Source organism: Pelodiscus sinensis, chromosome 12 (genome assembly GCF_052426305.1).
Source record: "Pelodiscus sinensis isolate ZL-2025 chromosome 12, ASM5242630v1, whole genome shotgun sequence".
Taxonomy (NCBI): Eukaryota; Metazoa; Chordata; order Testudines; family Trionychidae; genus Pelodiscus; species Pelodiscus sinensis.
Window position 1 is genome coordinate 3,913,372 of NC_143063.1, and position 21,292 is coordinate 3,934,663.

Here is a 21,292-nt window from a genome sequence, read left to right on the forward strand (position 1 = left end):
GAAGGCGCCAGGGCCAGGCAGGGGTGGGGACCAAGTGGCCCCAGCTACAGTAGAGTCCCTATCATCCGACATTTTTGGTAATCTGACTACCTGTCGGTCCCGTTTAGGTCGGATGATAGGGAGTCTACTGTACATGGAGTGGTGGTGGTGGTGGGGGGAGGGGCAGTGTTCCTGCTAGCCACAAACAGTGACGGAGCATGACCTCCCAAGGTGTCACTGTTGGGGAACAGCTGATCGATCCCGATCCCTGGATTATTTTAGGGAAGAGAGTTGATCTGTTTCCCACTCAAGGTAGCTGGCATAGCTGCACGCCTGGGGTGAAATCCTAGCCTGCTAGAGGCAAATCTTCCACTGGTCCCCAAGGTCTTACCCTTAGACTCCGTGGACCATGCGCAAGTAACAGAGCACGGCTGCATAGGCAACGGTGATCTTTGGCAGAACTCGCTCTCAAGGCAGATTGTTTACGGGCTTGGGAGAAAGTGAGCGCGTGTTAGATTTCAGTTCGTATGAAAACACAGGCACCAGAGGCAGGAAGAGAAAGGTTTATTCATAAACGTTTTGAAGCTGTGAATTTCATCTTCTGGCCCCTGCAAACCCAGCAGGGAACCTGTTAAGAATTTTTAAAATTGAATACTGCAGGTAAGAAGTCGATACACGTACAGGGTGAGATTTTAAATGGCAAGGAGTCCCGTGATACAGGATTCTCTCAATGCCACGTTGGTCAGGGATACCACCCCCCTGCTGACCCTGCCCTGGAGAAAAGGGGCACCGAGGGGCGGATGCTCAGAAGCGCTCGACAGCCACAATTTCCTTGGAAGTCAAGGGCAGCGGCAGGTGCAGAGAATATACCAGGAAAACAGCTTTGTGGCAGCTACAAACCAGCGTTGATTCTAAACACAAAGCTTCAGGTTCTGGCAGGCAAAAATGGGGTGAGGGATACCAGGCCAGAAGGCTGGAGAGGCCAACCACCGGTCAGCCGAGGGCAGGAAAACACAGGCTGTTCGCAGTCCAGGGCTGTCCTTCCAGGATGCAGAGAGTGGAGGAGGGGCTGGAACAAGGTACCTCCCGCCCTGCCCCGGAGACCGATGTTCTTGGCTTGCCCAAACCAAGTTAAACAGCAGCCCGTGATTCTGGGTTTGGGTAGGAGCCACGGGCTGCCAGATGCCCTTATTGTTAGCCAGCTCATGCTGCAAAGTCAGGGAGCAAGAAAGCCAACACTGCCCTCCTTTGGGCATCTGGCAGTACGACAAGCCTCCCGCGTCAGGAAGAAAATCTGCCCTTTAAAATAAATTCTCTTAACAATCTGTGCCCAGCTGCCCTTCTCCTCCCCAAAGGCTCTCTGGGCATCGGCTTAAAGCGGGGATGGGCAAACTGCTTGGCCCACAGGCCACGTCTGGGGAGGGAAATTACATGGCAGGCCATGACTGTAGGACTGGGGAGGGTTAGCGTGTGGGAGGGGGGCTCAGGGCAGAGGGTTGGGGAGCGGAATCAGGCCTCTATCTGGGCACCCCTTACACTGGGCGGCTCGTGGGTGGGAGCAGAGCAAGGCTGAGGCAGGCTCCCCTCCAGCCCTGGCAGAAGCGGCCGGCAGGTAGGGGGCTGGTCTCACCTACAGGCGCTGCCACCACAGCTCCCATTGGCTGTGGTTCTCCGTCCGCGGCCAATGGGAGCTGCAGGGTTGGCACCTGCTGGTGAGGGCAGCATGCAGCGCTCAGGGACCACAGCGATGTCCCGGCTGCCAGAGAGGTAACCCTAAAAGCCAGATTAAAAGCCCTCTTGCACTGCGGGCGGCCCACGAGCTGTCGTTTCCCCACTCCTGGTTCAAACTCTCCGCTTGTCCCGAACGGGAGGGAGACTGTTCAGCAAGGAAAGTCCAGAGCCTCCCCCCCTGCCAGATTTAACCCCACCCGGACTTGGAGCGAGGGTCTGGCATTCAGATTCGCCAGTGGGGCCATAAAAGCTTTGGGGAGGAGAAGCCTTACTAGGGGGCGTGTTCCCACTGAGCTGCAGGCAAAGCGATTCTCCGGCTGTCCTGAGAGAAGGATTTCGCTCCGCACCCATGGATCTTGTGGTTAACAGCCAAGGGCTCAGGACAGTGGCGCTGCTGTAGATCCCCATACGGCTAACGCAGCGCCATTTCCAGCGGTGTGACACTCGTCCTCCATCGACCCACACGCATCTTCACGGGAGGGTGACTATGGCTTAAAACACCAGGCCTCTGGCGACCACAGGGTGGTCTGTGCTGACGGCGGCCTACGCAGCACAGTAACTTAACCGCCTCATGTACACGCACCTCCCGGGTCCAGCGCCTGCACACACAGGCGGCCCGGCTCGAGGCGCCCAAGCTCCCTCGGCGGAGGAGCTGAGAACAACTGGGCGCAGGTGAGTGACACTTCAAACTGTCCCACGGTTGGTGGAGGCGCCCGGGCGGCTGGCTTCCTGTCTCCTACTTCAGGGGGAAGGAGAAGAACTTGTTCCCCGACTTGCAGCCGATCTGATCCCCCTGGAACCGCAGCGGGAAGGCAGAGTCCTCAAATCCATCCGCAATCCCCTGGAACACACACCCGGGCCCGTGAGGGAAGCGTCAACGTGCGTGAGCAGAGGCCTCCCATGGGCCGGGCCGGTCGCTCACAGCACACGGACCACGGCTCCCGTACGGAAGCAGTGCAGAGACGAGGCAACGGTAGCAGCGGGGTCTCCTCAGGCGTCCCAGGCGGCTCATAGAGAAAGCACCTGAGAGGGGCGGAACTGAACTCCAACTCCCACCCGAAAGGTTCTCATCCCTTGTCTGAGTTTTACAGGCCAGTCACCTACAGGCTGCTGAAGAGTTACCCAAATCCCTCCCCATCCCTGGAGACACGGGGGCCAGTGGCATAGCGGAGGAGTTCGGGAGGGGGGCACTTGTCCCTGAACACCACGCTAGGGGGGTGCCAATTTAATCCCCCTCTGCTCTCCTTGTCATCCCTCGGCTCGCCTGCTCCTCCTCTGCCCACTGCCGGCGGCTGGAGCCTCCTCCCTGCCCCCAGCCCGACCCTCCTCCATCTCCACCGGCCTCCTCCCAGGGTCGGGCTCAGCTGTGCACCAGGTTTGGGGCCCTGCCGCACAACAGTGGTGGTGGGGGGGTCAAATTTTGCTGTTGCCCGTGGGGACATAACACCCTCGCTACGCCTCTGACTCGGGCTGGCGAGTTACTTGCATCCCCTCCCCCCACCGCCGTGCTTTCCTCGGAGAGGGCTCCCTCTGGAGTTACCTGCAGCTCCTGGAGACACTGCCCTTCCAGCCGGTCGCTCAGGTCCCCGGCACACCAGGCCAGGCTGATGTGGAAGGATGGGTTCTGCACAGAGAGACACAGCAGCTCAGCCAGAGGAAGGTGCAAGGTGGCGGTCACGTCTGGGGGCTGGCGTAACGCAGCCCTGCAGGGTCCCACCACCCAGGGCGCTTTCCGGGCACGAAGCCCCGCAAGGCGCTGACACAGGGAAACGCCATTAGCGCCACTGTGCAGGCAGGTCCCCGAGGTGAGTTGGGGACAGGATTAGCCACCGCGAATCCTGGCTCCCTGTCGGCCTGCCTGGCCTAGCGTCTTTCGATGTGCTCCTGACTGCGGGGAAACGCCTCCCGCACTACACAGGCCTCTGAGTGGAGGTTTGACGCCTCCCAGCCGGACACACGCTCCCAACTCAGCCCATGGACCAGAGTTTATTTAAAGCCCTTCCCCGAACCCTGTCAGTGAGTTTAGGCACCAGGGAGAGGATGCTGGGTAGGCAGCTCAGGAGACTGTCCAAGAAAGGGACCTTCCTGCACAGCACCCTGCCGATGAGCCTCAGCCCCGACCGAGCCGAGACACTCCATGGCCCCCACAACCAGAAGCCCTTCTCCTGCGAGCAAGGTGCCTAGGAACGAGGCTCAGAGCCAAGCCACGCAGCTCACAGAAGGGCCATTGGAGGTAGAGTCCTGGGTTGGATGCTGACGTAAAAGCCTCGTGCTCTCCTGTGGAAATGGTGGCAGTAGAGAGAGGGGACTGGAGCAGGAGGCGAGTTCACATTTCCCCACTCCCCTTTTACTGGCTCCTTCTCAAGGTCAAGCCTCTTATGAACCTGTTCCCCCGGGCTCCATACTGAAGCCAGCGGAGCAGCGCAGAGCCCTGGGCGCCTCTGGAGATTTTGGAGAGGAGGAGACAAAATTGCCGACAAGAACCGAGACATTACTTTGTAGAACGTTGGGAGATCAAACTCCTCCATAACTTTATCCACCTCTGAGGCCAGATCCAGCAACTGAGAATGTCCACACGAGACCTCCAAGCCCACAAAAGTCCTGCACAGAGACCGGAGAAAGACCTGAGTGCTGGCAGATCTGCTAAGGAAACCTGTCCCACAGGAAGAGCAGTATTAATGCCCTACATGAGAGTCCCCCTGATGCATTTGGGCAGCCTGTGGAACTCCTTGCCACAGGATGTTGTGAAGACCAAGACTAACAGGATTCAGAAAAGAGTTAGATAAATTCATGGGGGTTAGCCAGGATGGGTAGGAATGGTGTCCCTGGCCTCTGTTTGTCAGGGGCTGGAACTAGATGACAGGGGATTCCCTGTTCTGTTCACTCCCTCTGGGGCACCTGGCATTGGCCGCTGTCGGCAGACAGGACACTGGGCTAGGCGGACCTTTGGTCTGATCCAGTCTGGCTGTTCTTATGCCTGTCCTTCTTACTTGTGTGCTTTGTTCAGCAGTGACACTGTTAACTATCTCAACACTTTAAATCAGTGTTGTTAGCTTCAGAGTGAACACGCAACAGAGATGACTGAGGCAGCTCTTCCTTCGGTCAGGGCTGTTCATAAAATCGTAGAGCTGGAAGAGACCTCAGGAGGTCATCAAGTCCAGCCCCCTGCCCAAAGCAGGACCAACCCCAACTAAATCAACCTGGTTTAAGTCTTGTCAAGCCGAGACTTAAACACCTCTAGGGATGGAGGTTCCACCCCCTCCCTAGGGAACCCAGCCCAGCGCTTCACCACCCTCCTAGGGAAACAGTTTTTCCTAATATCCAACTTAGACCTCCCCCACTGTAACTTGAGACCATTGCTCCTTGTTCTGCCACCTGTCACTACTGTGAACAGCCTCTCTCCATCCTCTTTGGAACCCCCCTTCAGGAAGTTGCAGGCTGCTCTCAAATCCCCCATCACTCTTCTCTTCTGCAGACTAAACAAACCCAAATCCCTCACTCTCTCCTCATAGGTCTCTCCTGTTGTTTCAGGCTCTCTGCAGACTCAGGCAGACATCAGTGCATTACACTAAAGTCACCTTTGGCTAGAGACAGTTTTTTTTGTTAACAGGTGGAGGCTCTGCAGTGCAAGGTGAAAGATACCAGCTCAAGGAGCTGCCAAGAACTGGCCCAGTCAGGTAACTGGATTTGTTGATGTATTTTGGGTTGCCAGTGGTTGCAGCCCAGGATCAAAATGTACCATCTAGGACTATGCCTGGCAGTGATGGGGGGGCTGGGAGGATAGCTCTGAAAAGCAGCAGGCTTTTGAGACAACAGGATATGACACGTCCATGGCGGGGCTTTGATTACGGGGTCTGTGCACAGCACGAGCCGCTTCCCGTCCACCCCTCCTCCTGCCAGTTTTGCCCTACTCCCCAGGGCTCTCTACAGCTAGGCTGCTGTGCTACTCACTCACCTGGTTTTGTACTGGTTGGTGTACGCCTTCACCTGGCTGGCCGTACAGAAGAACCTGAAACAGGGGAAAGAAACAAAGGAGGAGAAGTCTCAGAGGGGGCGTTGTGTTTGTCTGGAATAGAAAAACCTTAGACAATGAATAGTCCTGCAGCACCTTAGAGACTAACACAAAATGTAGACAGCATCATGAGCTTTCGTGGGCACAGCCCACTTCTTCAGATGTCTGGAGTGTTGGATGTCTAGAAACAAAATAAATGAGGGAAGAAAGGGGAGGGAGGAGGGAAGAAGAAAAAAATGGGGCAGAGGGACAAAGAATGAGGCAGAGGGTAGATAAGTAAGTATCAAAGAGAAAGCTGAGTATGTATGTAACTGGAAAAGGACAGATAGTCTAACAGAATAGTCAGTTTCCATGCTACATGAAGAGGGGTTCTACGTACTCTTAAGTACCTGGTGTTTGGTGTCATAAAAGGCCAAAACCAGGTACAGGCAGTCCCCGGGTTACGTACAAGATAGGGACTGTAGGTTTGTTCTTAAGTTGAATTTGTATGTAAGTCGGAACTGGTACATATTGTAGAGGAAACTCTAGCCAAACATTTCTCCTGAGCTCAGTTTTATTCTCCCACACCTCACTTCCCTCAGTCCTTTATTCTCAAGCTGAGGTGTCTGCTGAGAAAAGCCGCCCCGCATCTCCCTGGTCTGCTGCGGGGGGGGGGGGGGGGGGGGGCGCGCTAGCTTTGCGTCTCCCTGGTCTGCTGGGGGGAAGCAGCTTGTTGCTGGGTTGCCTCACCCCGTTTGTAAGTAGGGATCCGATGTAAGTTGGATCCATGTAACCCGGGGACTGCCTGTACTTAAGAGCAGTGTTTCTCAACCTTTTTGTACAAAGTACCACTTTAAGAAAAAGTATAAGTACCTCCACTACCTACAGTTTTCAGACACAATTTTTTTTCTACCATTACAACACATTTGTTTAAACAACTTAATCATAGCTGGGCAGGCAATGACATTTTTGGGTGTAAAAAGTACAAAAATAATAAAACGCTGTAAAACTTAACACAAACATTCAGTTGTCTCCGAATGTCAGTTGTGTTGACGTACCCCCCAGACTTCTCTCAGTACCCCTACGGGTGCTCGTACCACTGGTTGAGACACACTGCTTAAGAGTACTTAGAACTCTCTCTCTCAGCTTCAGGTAGCATGTAAATTCTAAAGGAGAAAGGCAGGCATCACTCGTCCTCTGTTGCAGAGGGGCTTCCCTCTTGCTGGCCAAGCAAAGGTCTGTTTCTATCAATGGTGAATCTGTACAAACTGAACACCCTTGGGGGGTAGATCAGTTGTTACCCCCCCTCCCTTGGCTGCCACTCTACTGTGCACTTCCTCGGCCCAGCCACCAACACAGCATGGGCCTGGGCAGTCTCCAAGCCAGTGGTAAGCACAGAACTCACAAGAGACCTTTGAAAAAACCAAAAATGGTCTGGGAGCACTTTATATACTAACAAAACATGTAGGCTGTGTCTACATTGGCGCGATCTTGCGCAAAAGCGGCCTCTTTTGTGCAAAAACGTGCTGCCTGTCTACACTGGCTGCGAGTTCTTGCGCAAGTACACTGACGTTCTACTGTATGAAATCAGTGCTTCTTGCACAAGAACTCTGACGCTCCCGCTCAGGAAGAAGCCCTCTTGCACAACTGTTCTTGCGCAAGAGGCCAGTGTAAACAGGCAACATGAATTTCTTGCGCGAGAAAGCCCTCTGGTTAAAATGGCCATCAGAGCTTTCTTGTGCAAGAGAGCATCTACTCTGGCGTGGATGCTCTTGAGCAAAAGCACATCTCTTGCGCAAAGGCACATGCCAGTGTCGACGCTCTCTTCTGGAAGAGTTTTTGCACAAGATCATGCCAATGTAGCCGTAGCCGTAGATGGTATCATGAGCGTTTGTGGGCACGAAAGCTCACGATCCCATCTACATGTTTTGTTAGTCTATAAAGTGCCACCAGACCATTTGTTGTTTTGGCCGTAATAGACTAACTCGGCTACCCCTCTGAAGCAAGAGACCTTTGGTCAGAGATTTACAAGACAATACGCACGCTCACTGCTCTTGAACCCAGAGCCCCCTGCGTCTCAGCACAGCATCTGGGCCATTGGCCTCCTGGCCAGATTAACAGGGTGCCAGGTCCCGCGTCGGTTGAAATCCAAGGAAAAGCTCACACTGATTTCAGTGGGAGCAGCATCTCCCCACTGCACAGGGGTCTTGGGAGCAGACACTGGATTAACTGGGATCCAAAGCATGTCGGGGGAGTTGCTAGGGGTCACCGAGCCAGAGCAGGTTGCGGGGGGCTGGGGTGGCCCGAGGAGAGAGGGACAGGTGGGAAGTGTGCCCGGGGCTCCGCTGCTCCTACCTGTTGAAGGGGGCTATGCGTTCCTTGAGGGACTGGATCAAGGGGTTTATCCAGTGGTAGCGCAGCACCACGCACTGGGAGAGGCTGATGTGGAACTCCTCCATGGCGGTGAGCGACACCGTGTACCGGCGGCAGTGGGAAACGAGGAGCTCTACCAGCTCCAGCACCCCCTCCTGGATTTTACCTGCCAGGGAAAGAACAGCGGGATTAGGGCCTGACCCTCCCTCACAGCACCGGCCCCAGCAGGGAGGGGCTGGTCCCTCTGCCTGGCAATGACGTGCTCCCCGGATTCCAATGCCTGTCCCACCGCCCCTGTGGAAATGGGGACCATTCTTATCCTTATTCTCCATGCGGAAACGAATAGGCACAGACTTGGGAATAAAACCTGGGAGTCCCCATTCCCAGTCTGCAGCTCTAACCATTGCACGGTGCTGCCTCTTGGCAGAGGACTCCTCTCTTATTTTAGACAGGGAACAAGCACTGACCTAGGCAGCAATGAGTAGCTATTGCCAAGCTGCCGACCTGGTAGAATACACAGCCAGGAGGTACTTGGCTATGCGCACACACGCCTCTCTTTTGAGTCCTGCGGCAGACCCGAGGCCTCCGACCCGCTCTGTCTGAATGGGCAGAACAGCAGGGAGTGGCAGCTCTAACAGCCACAGCCCTGGGAAGCAGCGGGTGTTAGACCGAGACGGCGGACGCCATCGTGGGGAATGCGAACGCAGGGCGTCCCTGCCGGCTGGGCTCTCTACCCGTTTGCAGAGACAGGTGTGCACAAGATTTGCCCCACAGGTGATGTACGTGGAGCCCTAAACCCGGGCTATGTCACTCCCCCTGCTCCACTCCCATGGGTCTCTGTCCTTCATCTGTTCCACCAGCCTCACACTGGTACAGAGAGCTCCTGCTCTCACCCCAGAGCTCTGACATCCTCCCTTGCTCTAGAACAGCGGTTCCCAAACTTTTCAGCATCATACCCCCTTTCTGATTTTTGAGAAACCCTCAAGAGCCCCCCCCCAAAATAGCAGCAAACCTTGAGAAAAAAAAGTTGCCCTTTTAAGAGCAGAGCTGGCATTGCCTTTTTAAAGTGGCCATTTTGAAGTCTGCCTGGGACACTCCATCCTCCCCCTGCCCCAGTGCGGGCACGGGAGGGGGGGGGATGATTGACAGGGGGCTGGGTCGCCTGGAATTTCTTCATGCCTCCCCCTCCCCCCCCGGGAACCTATGCTCTAGAACTCACTGTTCTACCCGAGGGGACAGGGTGGTGGGTGACAGTAAGGCTGGGGGAGGCAAGCCCCCAACCTCACCCTGAGCCCCGCCTCTTCTGCCCCAGGACGCCCCAAGCATCCTGTGCTGGAGGATGGGGAGGGTGGGCGCTTGCGAGCTATAGTCCTATAGTAGGCGTCCGGGGGCAGAGTATAGGCGGGGCCGGGCTGGCAGTTTGGGAAGTTAAGATGTGGGTATATGACTCATGGTGTAATCGATACAATGCTTATCAACGACACAATCAGTCGATAAGGGAAGGCGCTCAGTCCCGGCTCCTGCCAGCTCCGGGAACTACCCCCACTGCGGCTCCACAATTTAAATGTAGTAAGTAGGGATGTGAATGATGAGTGGACTAGTCACTTCCCCTCCGCTTGCTACCTCTATCGGAAGGAGGCAGCAAGGGGGAAGGGAGGGGTACTTCAAAGCGGCAGTGCCGCATGGAGCCCGGGGTCAGCTGGGGACTGCTTGAGTCCCCCACTGACCCCGTGCGCCCCACAGCGCTTTAGCCCTGGGGCTGTTGCTACACTTCAAAGGCAGAAGTGCCCTTATTGACTAATCGAATAGTCGATGCAAATTGCGTCAATTATTCAATTAGCCAAAGAATCGAAATTTTACATCCCTAGTAGTAACAGCCTGGCTGGCTGGCTGGCTGCAGAGGCTTTGCGCCTTCCCCTCCCCCCGCGTTACTGCCTCTATGGGGGGAATGTGGCTCTGGTTCCTGCTTCCTCCCCTTGATTCCTGCTCCCCCCCCCCCGATACAGAGGCGGTGGGGGAGGGGAGAGGAATGTGAGCAGTCGAGTAGTCCAGTGTGTCTCAACCAGTGGTACAAGTACCCATGGGGTACTCGAGAGAAGTCTGGGGAGGAGGGTACGTCAACACAACTGAAATGTGGAGAAAACTGAATTTGTGTGTTAAGTTTTACAGCTTTTTATTATTTTTGTACTTTTTACACCCAGAAATGTCATTGTCCAGCCCGGCTACAATTAAGTTGTTTAAACAAATGTGTTGCAATGGTAGAAAAAAATTGTGTGTGTCTGAAACTGTAGGTACTGGGGGTACTTCTAATTTTTTTTTTATGGGGTACTTTATAAAAATAGGTTGAGAAACACTGGAGTAGTCGACTTGACCGCCCGATAAGCCTGTACTTGACTACTTGCATACATCCCTAACCTAGACAGGGCTGAAGTTACCTACAGGGCAGGTAGACGTATGTTGCCCAGTTGCCCCGCTCGTGGGGAAAGTTGCGTACTCGTCCGCCATGCTTGGTGTTGTCATCCGTGAACTCCTCTTCCTGGTCCCTGAACATGTTTAGCACGCTGTCTGGCACCGGGAGGCGAGGAAGCGGCATGCTGCAGGAAAGTTGGGGGGAGAAAGGAGGAAATTAGCGAGCATGGCCACCCTGAGAAACACGTGTCCTTGGCCAGGTGCACCACAGACAACTGCGGGTCCTTCCCCTTTTGCACAGACATGCAAAGGGTTCTGGAGCCAGGAAGGGTTCCCCCTTTCTCAGTGCCAGTCCCCTGGTGCGGGGCAGCTGACCTGTCAAACCTACTCAGGACACAATCGGGCACAGCCATCAGGCCACCTTGCCAAGATCCAGAAATAAACTAGCCAGGGCCATGGGGGCTGGGAAGGGGGAGTCCAGGCCTAGCTTAGGAAGTCCTGCCAGTCAGGACTGGGGAGGGGCCAGCAGGTCTTCCGAAGTGGATTAAAGTGAACGCCACAAGGGTGCGCCCAAGAAGAGTGAGGGCAGGGGGCGTGAATAGATACCGCAGTGCTCAGTGTGCACCCAGCTTATTCCACAAACCAATCCCTTGTAGACAGGCCTTAGATCGGCCAACCTGCAGCGCCTCCCGATTCCCGCAGGCCCGGACTCGGCTACTACACACCAGCCAGTAGGGGCTAGGGCCCGTGTAGACAAGGCTTAGCGCGGGCCCAGGGCAGCGCACCGGCCCCGGGGGTCCGGCCTGAGGGCCCGGGCAGAACCGGGAGGGGCCCAGGGGGCGGGGCGGACCCGGGTGGGAGGGGGGCAGCTCGCGCTCTGCCCAGCTCCTCGCGAACTCCGGTGTCACTCCGGAGCCGGGCGGGGAGCGATGCGCGCAGGGCCCAGGGCCGCTTCGCTCCACCGCGCAGCCAGGCCCACCTGGCTCCGGGGGGCGCCGCCTCCCCCGCCGCGGGCTCCGGAGATTCATCCTCGGAGCTGCTGCTGCTGTAGCCCACCAGCGCCGCCCCGCTCATGGGGCCGGCTCCGGCGCCGCCTCGCTCCCTTCCTCGGGCGCGCCCCGTGCGGCAGCGAGTCGCGTCCCCCGGCTCGCCGCGCTCCGGCCCCGCTGTTCCAGCCCAGGCGGGGCGAGGCCTCCGGGCTGCAGGGGGAGGCGCTCGCAGGGAGCGGGCAGGAGGCGAGAACCCAGAGCGCGTGGGGCGCTGCCGCGGGGAAGCGCCCGGCCCGGGGTATCCGCGGGGCACCGGGCAGAGAGGGGCTCGCACTCGAATTTTAACCCCCCCCCCCAGCACTGGGCTAATCCCACCAGTTCGTCCAGGCTGCTCTTGTCCTGCCCATTGGGGTGCTTGGGGAGGGGGGCGCTGTCCTGGTCGCAAGACGCTCACAGGGTGGAGGGTCTCTTCCTTGTACCTGGGGGCACCTGAGCCGCCCAGCAGAGCTGCAGACACCTCCCGGGGAGCTGGAAGGCAGCTGGTGGGAGCCCTCGCAGTCCCCGCCCCCGTGGTACCACCCCCTGGTGAGGGGAGCAAGGGGACCCAAAGCCAGACCTGTGCAGGAGAGCGGGGGGGGGGGGGAGGGGGAAGGTGTTTCACGACTAAGCTGTGATCTACTCAAGAAATCCGGCCAGCCTCGGCCTTGGCCCCCAATTGATATGGGGCGTGGGGAGTGGGGGATTTTGCAAGGAAAATGGGACAGATGAAACGGGGCTGAGATGAGCGCAGACCCCTCTAGGGCCATGGCATCAGAGCCAGCTGGTCCGAGTCTGTCCACAGAATCTGTCTAGTCTAGCGGGGAGCCATACACCAGCCGCCCCCCCCAGTCTGTCAGGGGCATCAGCCCTCCCCCAGTCTAGCGGGGCAGCCATACACCAGCCGCCCCCCCCCCAGTCTGTCTGGGGCAGCCATACACCAGCCGCCCCCCCCAGCCGCCAGTCTGTCTGGGGCAGCCATACACCAGCCGCCCCCCCCCAGTCTGTCTGGGGCAGCCATACACCAGCCGCCCCCCCCCAGTCTGTCTGGGGCAGCCATACACCAGCCGCCCCCCCAGTCTGTCTGGGGCAGCCCTGCATCAGCCCTTTCCCCTCCCACCCACTCTGTCAGGGGCAGCCCCCCCCCCAGTCTAGCGGGGCGGCCATACACCAGCCCCCCCCCCCCCCCCCACCAGCCGCCCCCCCCCCCTGTCTGGGGCAGCCCTTTCCCACGCCTCTTGGGGCCAAGGCTATAGCGGCTCCCCAGAAGTTCCCGCCGCGGTCCGGCAGGGGGCGGTGGTGCGGGGGCGCAGTTCCCGCCGCGGTCCGGCAGGGGGCGGTGGTGCGGAGGCGCAGTTCCCGCCGCGGTCCGGCAGGGGGCAGCCCCACACCCGGCCCCGCCTCCCGCTCGGCCTCCCTCCGTCCCGGGGCTCGCAGCCGCCGCCCAGCGCCGAGCGGGCCCCACCCGGCAGCGGGACCCCAGCGCCGCCCGCCGCCGCCTCGGCCCCGCCCCGCGGGTCGCGCCGCCACGCCAGCCCGGGGATCCGGAGGCGCCCGCAGGCCGCGGCCTGCCCGAGGCCGCCCCCCGCCGGGCCCGGCCTGCAGGTGAGGGGAGCCCCCCCCAGTGCCGGCGGGTCCCGGGCCAGGGGCGCTGCGGCCCGGATCTCAGGCGGGTCCCCAGCCGGCGCTGCGACCCGCTTCTGCTCCGTCCGCCCTGCCCCCCACCCCCGGGGGGCCCCGCAGACCGGGCCCGGGCACCGAACCGGGCCCCTCTGCCTCGGCGGATCCCTCGTGGCGTCTCGCTCCTCTCCCTTCCCCCGCAGTTTTGTCCCTTCCCACTGGAGAACCCCCCCCCGGGACCCCGTCTGGGGGGAGGGGAGCGGTTACTCCTAAGGACGCCAGCCCCATTTCTTGTCTGGTTTGCAAGTGACACTTGGTGCTTTGGGTGTCTCCTCCGAGGGTCTGGTGGTGCAGGGGGCGTGATAGGGATAGGGCAGAGGAGGACGCTGCGGGGTTATTTCCTGTCCTGTTTCTAGGCTTTATTACAAAGAGGACTTTCAGTAGGGTATTTGTAGCGTTTCTGGCTTCTTTTTGCCTATTTTTTACCTGTCCGGCGAGTTCTCCGTAACGGTGTGGTTTGTTCTAGTGAGCAATGGTTTGCCTATGACCCCCCCGGGGTGAAGGCTGGCTAGAGGACTCTTGTATGGGGTAGCTTGTGAATTATCCACTAAAAAAGTAAAGATGCCTCTGAGGAACCGGTAGCAACTGAGGGTGCCTGGTTTTGTCTAAAGATCTAGCTGTATCTTCTGGTGGGGAATGCCTGGAGCTCACCGTTAACATGCTTGTTAAATATGTTTAATCTTAAGGTTGTGCTGCAGGCTGACGAAAGCCAAGTCATTCAGAGGAACACTTGTGCTGGAATTAATTGAGGTACAGACTGTTCCTGTGATTTCTTCTATGCCCTGTGCTGCTGTAATCTCCTTGGCTTGGAGTCTGAACCCTTCTGTCTTGCCTGTCACCTCTGCTTTGGGCCTGCACTCAGGAGTTATTCTTCTCTTCCTGATGTTTTGTTTGGTGCTGGGATTGCGACTTGGAAGCTGAGCAGAAATGAGCTTGGGCCTGCAATGGAAAGGTGGTGATGAGAACACAAATAGGTTCGTAACAGACAGGCAAGAGAAGTGATGTGCAGAAGGTGGACCAGACGATGATTCACAATCTATATTCCCTCCTCTTCTCCACTTTTGAGAGTGCTTCTCATTCTGGCACGCTTGTTAAATTGTCATCCTCTTCTGTGTCCCACCAAGGGACCAGCTAGATTGAAAGGCTGCACTAATTTGCTTATGTTTATGTATATAGTGCAGTCTGTAACGGCTTTGTTTATGTGGGTATTACCTAGCAGTTTCCATGCTGCATCCGACTATAGTCCACGTCTCTGCCAAGTGCTTATCTATGAAACCGCACAACAGCCAACTACAGAATAAACTTGCCTACAGGGGAAGATTTTTTTTTCTTCTCCCTGGGTAATCAGTGGTTGCCTTATACCCTGAAACATGAGTCTCTTCTTAAACTCTTACTCTAGCTAGTGTAACTGCAGATATTCTTTTAGTAGAAATCGCTCTAAATTAATGCTGGGGATGGAGTGGAATATGTGGGACTGGAAGAGGAGTTTTCCCTGTGAAGTCGCCAGCCCTAAGAAGTTTGGTGGCTTTCCTGAATTAAATATTAACTGTTAAATATAGCGTCGTAAGGCAAATTGGTTAGTGAAGCATTCTATTGATATTGGAGTGTCCTGTTGAGTATCAAAACAGTGCAACTCTGGGTGAAGTTTTGGGTTGATTTTTGACGCTTGTCCCTGACGTCTGAGACGTTTCCAGCAATGAATGGGAGCCATCAATTGCTGCTGAATCCAAAGTCACCTCTTAATGAGAAAATAATATGAAGATGAAGCTTTTGAGTGGGGCCTGGGATATGGTCCAGTAGGAATATTGCTACCCGTAGAATTCTTGCCAGGGGATTGTCTATTCCTGGGCCTTGCTGTTATCCACCATCCTTCTCTTGTATCTGCTTTTGGCTCAGGCTTCGTACTAGAAGGTGTTTGGTGCGTTTTCTTAGGCCCCTGTGTTATGCATCTGGAAGGATTACAACTCCTGTTGCTGCTTGATTGTAAGGTAAAAAACATGATAACGTTCATTGGGCCAGTGAGTAAATTCTGCACAAGTTTTTAGGCTCCAACGATCCTCCTTTCAACAGTTTGCGTCTCTGTAATCAGCCAGTCGCATTATCTACTGAGGCCATGTTCGCTAAGAGACCTATATAGCTACAAACTCTTTTGGGTTCTTTGATCTGTCTGTAAATGGGTCTCTGACTAGTCTAATTGGTTAATGTTGTGTGGCCCATTATGAACAAAGTATGTTCTTCCTAGCTTTTTCAGATAGTATGCTGCAGAAGATGTTTTATTGACTTGGATCTGCTCTGGAGTGAGGCTGTTTTATTTCTACAGCTGGGGTATCGGGTTCACTAACAAAGCTGGGGACTGGAAGTATATCCTGACACCTCAGAGGTGGTTTACCCAATTGAGCCTTTGGTACTCTGCCAGTCCTAACTGGATCAGACCAGCCTCCACTTCCCCAGGGATGCTGTTGTTCTGTGTAAAATTTGATTGGCTCTTAGCATGCAGCAGTGTGTATCTACCTGCACGATAGGGACACCGCATTTTGGTATTAGTAGATGAGTAGAACCCCAGGAGTTCCTGTCCCGCTCCTGTGCAGAGACCTTTTTGTGAAGAGTGGCATTTTCCATCTGACAAGGGACTGCGTGTCATCTTGAGAAGGTTGGGCTTGCCTTGTGGTTAACAAGAGACTTCACCATCTCTAGCCAATGGATTCTTAACTAGTGTCTGCCCTGGGAGTTGAAATTAAAATACAGGTGAATTTATTGCAATTGACTATGTGCTCAGTTGTCTTTGAGAATTTAGGGAAGAGATGGTGATGTTCTCAATGTGTGCCCTAAATTTGGACAAAAGAACCTCCAAACTCTTCCTAAACGGGAAGAGCCACTAGACGCATATACACATGCTTCCCTTTCGGGACTATCATACTTGATTGGAAATGCAGAAAGCCAAAAAACCAAGACAGACGGTCATTAGGAAACAGCCTGTTTTAACGGGGTTAGGTATTGTGAAGGGGCATATGACTGTCACGGAAGGATGTGGTCTCTACTGGTCCTAGGTCAAACTTGCCCCGGGTGGGTCTGGTTGCAGGTCTCAGGAATGTGTTCCTCCTGACTCAGTTAGTTTTCCCCTTTTATGTTACGTGTGGCTTGCATAGAACTGATTATTTTTAATCTGCTCCAGGGGTCTGCAACCTATGGAGTTCTCATCTGTCCCAAAATACATGCAACTTTTAAAATTAAAATGAAAAATTAATTCACAAATTTAAAACCACACAGCTACTCATGTAGCCTGCCTGACTGCATGCATGAACCTGAATTTGACCGGTTATGATGCAAACGTCAAAGAAATGCGCGGAAAGATGCAGCAGCCGAAGTCCCATTAAATAAAATCTGTGAGTACGTTTCATTGAGGCTGTTAACCATCGTGTCAATTATCAGTAGTATTAAGCTGTACATTTTCAGTCCTGCAAATGGGCATCCTTAGGCGGCTCTTGGTTCACCGCTCGTTCTGACCGTCGATGTCGTTTGGCTCTTTGGTTTGAAAAGGTTGCCGACCCCTGGACTCAAGGGTTGGACGTACGGTTAGCTTGCTTGCCTGTGGGACCTGACGTGAGCTCTCTTCTTTCCTTGCAGAGTTGCTCCTTGGCGAGTGTTCCCCTCCTCTTCAAGCGTGCGAGCGTTGGCTGAGCATGGACAAGAGCCTCCGGTTGTCTTCAAGACACATTTTTGCTTCCGGTTTCTGTTGAGTTTGTCCAAAAACCTCTTGAGAAATGGTCTAACAGAGCCGCCTGGCATCTGAGGTCCACAGCCTGGGCTGGATTCTTCACCCCCAGTTCAGGCCAGCCGCTTGGGCTCGGTATCTCGACAGAGTCGGTTCCCTCGACTGGGAAGCTGAAGCTGTGTCTGCTAAAACCCCATTTCTTTTTCCCAAGCATGTCAGAAAGCTGGCAGCAGCCCCCACCACAGCAACCGCCAGCCCAGCAACAACACCACACGGGGGCAGCAGCCCTCTCCGAGCACGCCATCCCGTCGAGCACCGCCGAGAACCCTTTGGGTTGCGCCGTCTACGGCATCCTGCTCCAGCCGGACCCCAGCCTGCAGCACCACCAGCACCCCCCAGTCCAGGCGGGAGAGCCGTCCCACAAATGCGGGGTGTGCGGCCACGACCTCACTCACCTGTCCAGCCCACACGAGCACCAGTGTCTGCCAGGGCATGACCGCTCCTTCCAGTGCACCCAGTGCCTGAAGATCTTCCACCAGGCCACTGATCTCCTGGAGCACCAGTGCATCCAGGTGGAACAGAAGCCCTTTGTGTGTGGGGTCTGCAAGATGGGCTTCTCCCTGCTCACCTCCCTGGCCCAGCACCACAACGTCCACAACGGCAGCGCCATGAAGTGCTCCATCTGTGAGAAGACCTACAAGCCGCCCGAGGCAGAGCCCTCCCAGGCCCCCGACCCCACGGAGAAGCCCTACAGCTGCTCCATTTGCCAGAAGACCTTCAAGCACCTCTCGGAGCTCTCCCGGCACGAGCGCATCCACACGGGCGAGAAGCCGTACAAGTGCACCCTGTGCGACAAGAGCTTCAGCCAGTCCTCGCACCTGGTGCACCACAAGCGGACGCACAGCTCGGAGCGGCCGTACAAGTGCACGGTGTGCGAGAAGACCTTCAAGCACCGCTCGCACCTGGTGCGCCACATGTACGCCCACTCGGGCGAGCACCTCTTCAAGTGCAGCGTCTGCGAGCTGCACTTCAAGGAGTCGTCGGAGCTGCTGCAGCACCCGTGCACGCCCAGCGGGGAGCGCCCCTTCCGCTGTGGCGCGTGCCACAAGGCCTTCAAGCGCCCCTCGGACCTGCGGCAGCACGAGCGCACGCACAGCGAGGAGCGCCCCTTCAAGTGCGACCTCTGCCAGATGAGCTTCAAGCAGCAGTACGCCCTCATGCGCCACCGCCGCACCCACAAGGCGCCGGAGCCCTTCAAGTGCAACTTGTGTGAGAAGGGCTTTGTGCAGCCTTCGCACCTGGTCTATCACCAGCATGTGCACGGCATCGAGAACCTCTTCAAGTGCAACGTCTGCCAGAAGGGCTTCAACCAGTCCTCGGAGCTGCTGCGGCACAAGTGCGTGCAGAACGCGGAGCGGCCCTTCAAGTGCACCGTGTGCAACAAGGCCTACAAGAGGGCCTCCGCCCTGCAGAAGCACCAGCTCTCGCATTGCGCCGAGAAGCCGCTCAAGTGCACGCTGTGCGAGAGACGCTTCTTCTCCTCCTCAGAGTTTGTGCAGCACCGCTGCGACCCGGCGCGCGAGAAACCCCTCAAGTGCCCGGACTGCGAGAAGCGCTTCAAGTACGCCTCCGACCTGCAGCGGCACCGGCGCGTGCACACGGGCGAGAAGCCGTACAAGTGCCCCTCGTGCGAGAAGGCCTTCAAGCAGCGCGAGCACCTCAACAAGCACCACAGCGTGCACGCCCGGGAGCAGCAGTACAAGTGCATGTGGTGCGGGGAGCGGTTCCTGGACTTGGGCCTGCTGCAGGAGCACAGCGTCCAGCACACGGCCGAGGGAGCGTACCAGGTGGCTGCCTGCTTGCCGTGAGCCTCCGCCGCGGGCTTCAGCTTGCCTGCAAACTTCCTGGAGCAGCCCTCTCCCCTCTCCCGATCAGACAGGATTCACGCCCGCCGGTGGGAGCAGAGCCGTGCGTCTGCTTGGCAGAGATCCGGCCTCGGTGTTCTCTCCCAGCCGTACTAGCGTCATCGTGATTGGACGGACCCCGTGGGAGAAGGCCGGGGGGGGTGGAGGAGAAGGGGAGGAAATATCGACAGCAAATCGCGCACTTGCTTGTCCTTTTCCAGACTGCAGTTTGCACTGCCCCTGCAGTTCAGCGCGCCGGGAGCGTGCGGGTCTCTGTCCCGCTGCCCCCGGGGACTCGAGCCCTCGGTCCCTTGAGCGAGCCGGCTGCCTGGCTCAGGAGCAAGCCAGAGCCACCGCCAGACTGCAGTGCTGGGAGCCGTCCGGCTTGTTAGTTCAAATACAGCAAAGTTGCTTACAGGCAGGTTTGGGTCACTAGCACTGGTTGACCAAATGGGCCTTACGGCAACCCAGACACACTTCAGTAGAGTGAGCGAGGGGAGGATGGGGGACGTTGGCTTGTCCCAAGCCCACCGCTGCTTTTCCAGTGCCTGCTGGCTGGAGAAGTCTGCACAGGACCCTCTCCGCTCCCGCCAGGAACACTGAGGGTTACCGGTGTGCTGCGTGGGGTTTGGAGAAGTTGGCTAGGCCAGGCCTGCAGATGGCCACTATTCCTGGCTCTAATTGGCCGAGCACCTTAAGTTTACAAGCTGCTCGCCTGGGGAGAATTTCTGAATTTGCTGAGGGGCATAGCTCTGCTCTTGAGTCTTAAATCTGCTGCCAACGCCAGTCCTTCTCGGGTAGTGATGCACTTGTGCTGGGTATGTACTGCCCGCCGCCGGGGGCTCTGGGCTTCAGTGGAGAGCTCTCGGGGTGGGGAAAACACTATTCAACCACAGCTTGGAAAAATCGGCGAGAGAGAAGCTTGTTTCAAAAATGAGGGTTTGGGAGCTAGAAGACTGTAACCCCCGTTCCGATTCTATGGCATTAAATTGTGATCCTTTGCCGCATAGCCTCTTTATTCTGATCGTGCCGCGAGGAGCAGAGATTTCGTTCTCTCCTGTGTAAACGGCGTCTCGGGAAGGGCAGGTTAGCAGAGGGTCAGGGAGGAATGCCTTCTCTTCTGGGTGTCCCTGTGGAGCCCTCTCATCGGTCCCTTAGCCTACCGGCATCCTTCGTGGGAATTGCATCTGTACATTGCATGTTCAGAATGGACCTCTCTAGTCCAGCGCCCTCGGGACCTGACCAGTCCCGGATGAGGGATTTTGCCGGACCAGGAGAGGTCATATCTGGCTCCCTTGCTACTGGCTCCTCCCAGCCCTGGACCAGCCACCGGCTTCCTGACTGACTCCCCCTTGCCACCAGCCTCACTACCCTGCCAGTGTGCCCCCCCCCCTTCCCTGCTATGCTGGGCAGTTGAGTTGCCTGCATGCTTGTCCCCTCCGGGCTGCCCCGCTACAGTGCACTGAGCTCCTAGCCCCGCTGGGCAGCCCCTTTGGGTTGGGCCTGGCTGCCCAGATGTGGCGCACCAGGCAAGCCCAGCTGCCAGGAGCCTAGCCACCAGGAATATCTGGTCCTGCCGGACGACGGATGTTGCCGGGCCAGGGAATCCTGGATAACAGAGGTTCAACCTTTTTTACAGCAAATCTCCAGCCTCTGTTCTCCCATTTGACAAAGCTGGTCCAGCCCCAGAAGCCGTCTGGAGAATACCGTTGGCTTCTTACGCCCAAGGGTTCTTCCGCTAATGCGTGGCCCTTCCTGCGCATCACACACAACCCTTCCTCTGCCTCCAGCTCGGGGGCCTGTCGGAATGGGGGTTGTAACCAGGGAGAGCAGTGGTGGTCACATGTCCCACATGCTCCCCAAATGGGCAGAGACACCAGAGCGGTTCCATTGTAGGGGCCAAACACCCAGGTGAGCCATGTGAAGGTTACATCCTGCTTGCTTTCCCTTAAAGGATCCCCCCTCCCTGTCCACTTCCAGCACCATAAAGAGGAACAGTGCTGATTTCCACTGGGGAGGTTGGAAAAGCTGAATGAACAGGTCCTGGCAGCTTTAAGGCGTTGAAATGATCCCTGCCGTCCGGCACCCCTGGGGGAGGGACTGATGCTCTTCATGTTTCATTCTGCCTCTCAGATGTAGAACCGATTTCTACTGAGCTTTCTGTCTGCGTTTTTTTCTATTTTTTTTTAAAGCAATTTGTTAAAATCCATTAAAAGCAATCCTGCCTGGTTTAATCGGATGTCATTTTGCATCTTTCAAAAGAGACTCCGTTCTAGGTGGCTGTTTGTTGATGTGACTATGTCGAGTTCAGTGTCTTCTTAACTACAGGAGTAAAACTGAAACAAGCAAGAAAAGCTCATCTTGTTCAGGGTGTCTTTATGAGTGGGGAAGCTTGGGGAGGCAGAGGAAGCTGGCTTTGGATGGGACATGGCTATTGGAACTTTAAATTCAGGATGTGTTGGGGTGGAATTAAGGAGCCAAATTGTTC

General features: G+C 56.4%; 2 protein-coding genes across 7 annotated transcripts; one reads left to right on the plus strand and one right to left on the minus strand.

Annotated features, from left to right (window-relative positions):
* Positions 1-528: 528 nt before the first annotated feature.
* USB1 (U6 snRNA biogenesis phosphodiesterase 1) lies at positions 529-11,976 on the minus strand. Of its 2 annotated transcripts, none has more exons than XM_075940459.2 (7): positions 11,952-11,976; positions 10,514-10,668; positions 8,057-8,240; positions 5,666-5,719; positions 4,206-4,311; positions 3,251-3,334; positions 529-2,551 (listed from the first exon to the last, which is right to left on the minus strand). In XM_075940459.2, exons 2-7 carry the CDS (start codon positions 10,665-10,667, stop codon positions 2,447-2,449), a joined length of 687 nt encoding a protein of 228 aa, XP_075796574.1. In that variant the 5' UTR covers position 10,668; positions 11,952-11,976; the 3' UTR covers positions 529-2,446. The 2 variants fall into 2 exon arrangements, with proteins under 2 accessions (XP_075796574.1, XP_075796573.1); XM_075940458.2 differs by lacking the exon at positions 11,952-11,976 and adding an exon at positions 11,463-11,845.
* Positions 11,977-12,795: 819 nt separating this feature from the next.
* Positions 12,796-21,038, plus strand: ZNF319 (zinc finger protein 319). 5 transcript variants are annotated; one of them, XM_075940452.2, is made up of 3 exons: positions 12,796-13,113; positions 13,875-13,938; positions 16,813-21,038. In XM_075940452.2, the coding sequence occupies exon 3, from the start codon at positions 17,113-17,115 to the stop codon at positions 18,766-18,768; it is 1,656 nt and encodes a 551-aa protein (XP_075796567.1). In that variant the 5' UTR covers positions 12,796-13,113; positions 13,875-13,938; positions 16,813-17,112; the 3' UTR covers positions 18,769-21,038. The 5 variants fall into 5 exon arrangements, with proteins under 5 accessions (XP_075796567.1, XP_075796568.1, XP_075796570.1 ...); XM_075940453.2 differs by lacking the exon at positions 13,875-13,938; XM_075940455.2 differs by lacking the exons at positions 12,796-13,113; positions 13,875-13,938 and adding an exon at positions 13,974-14,162.
* Positions 21,039-21,292: the final 254 nt, after the last annotated feature.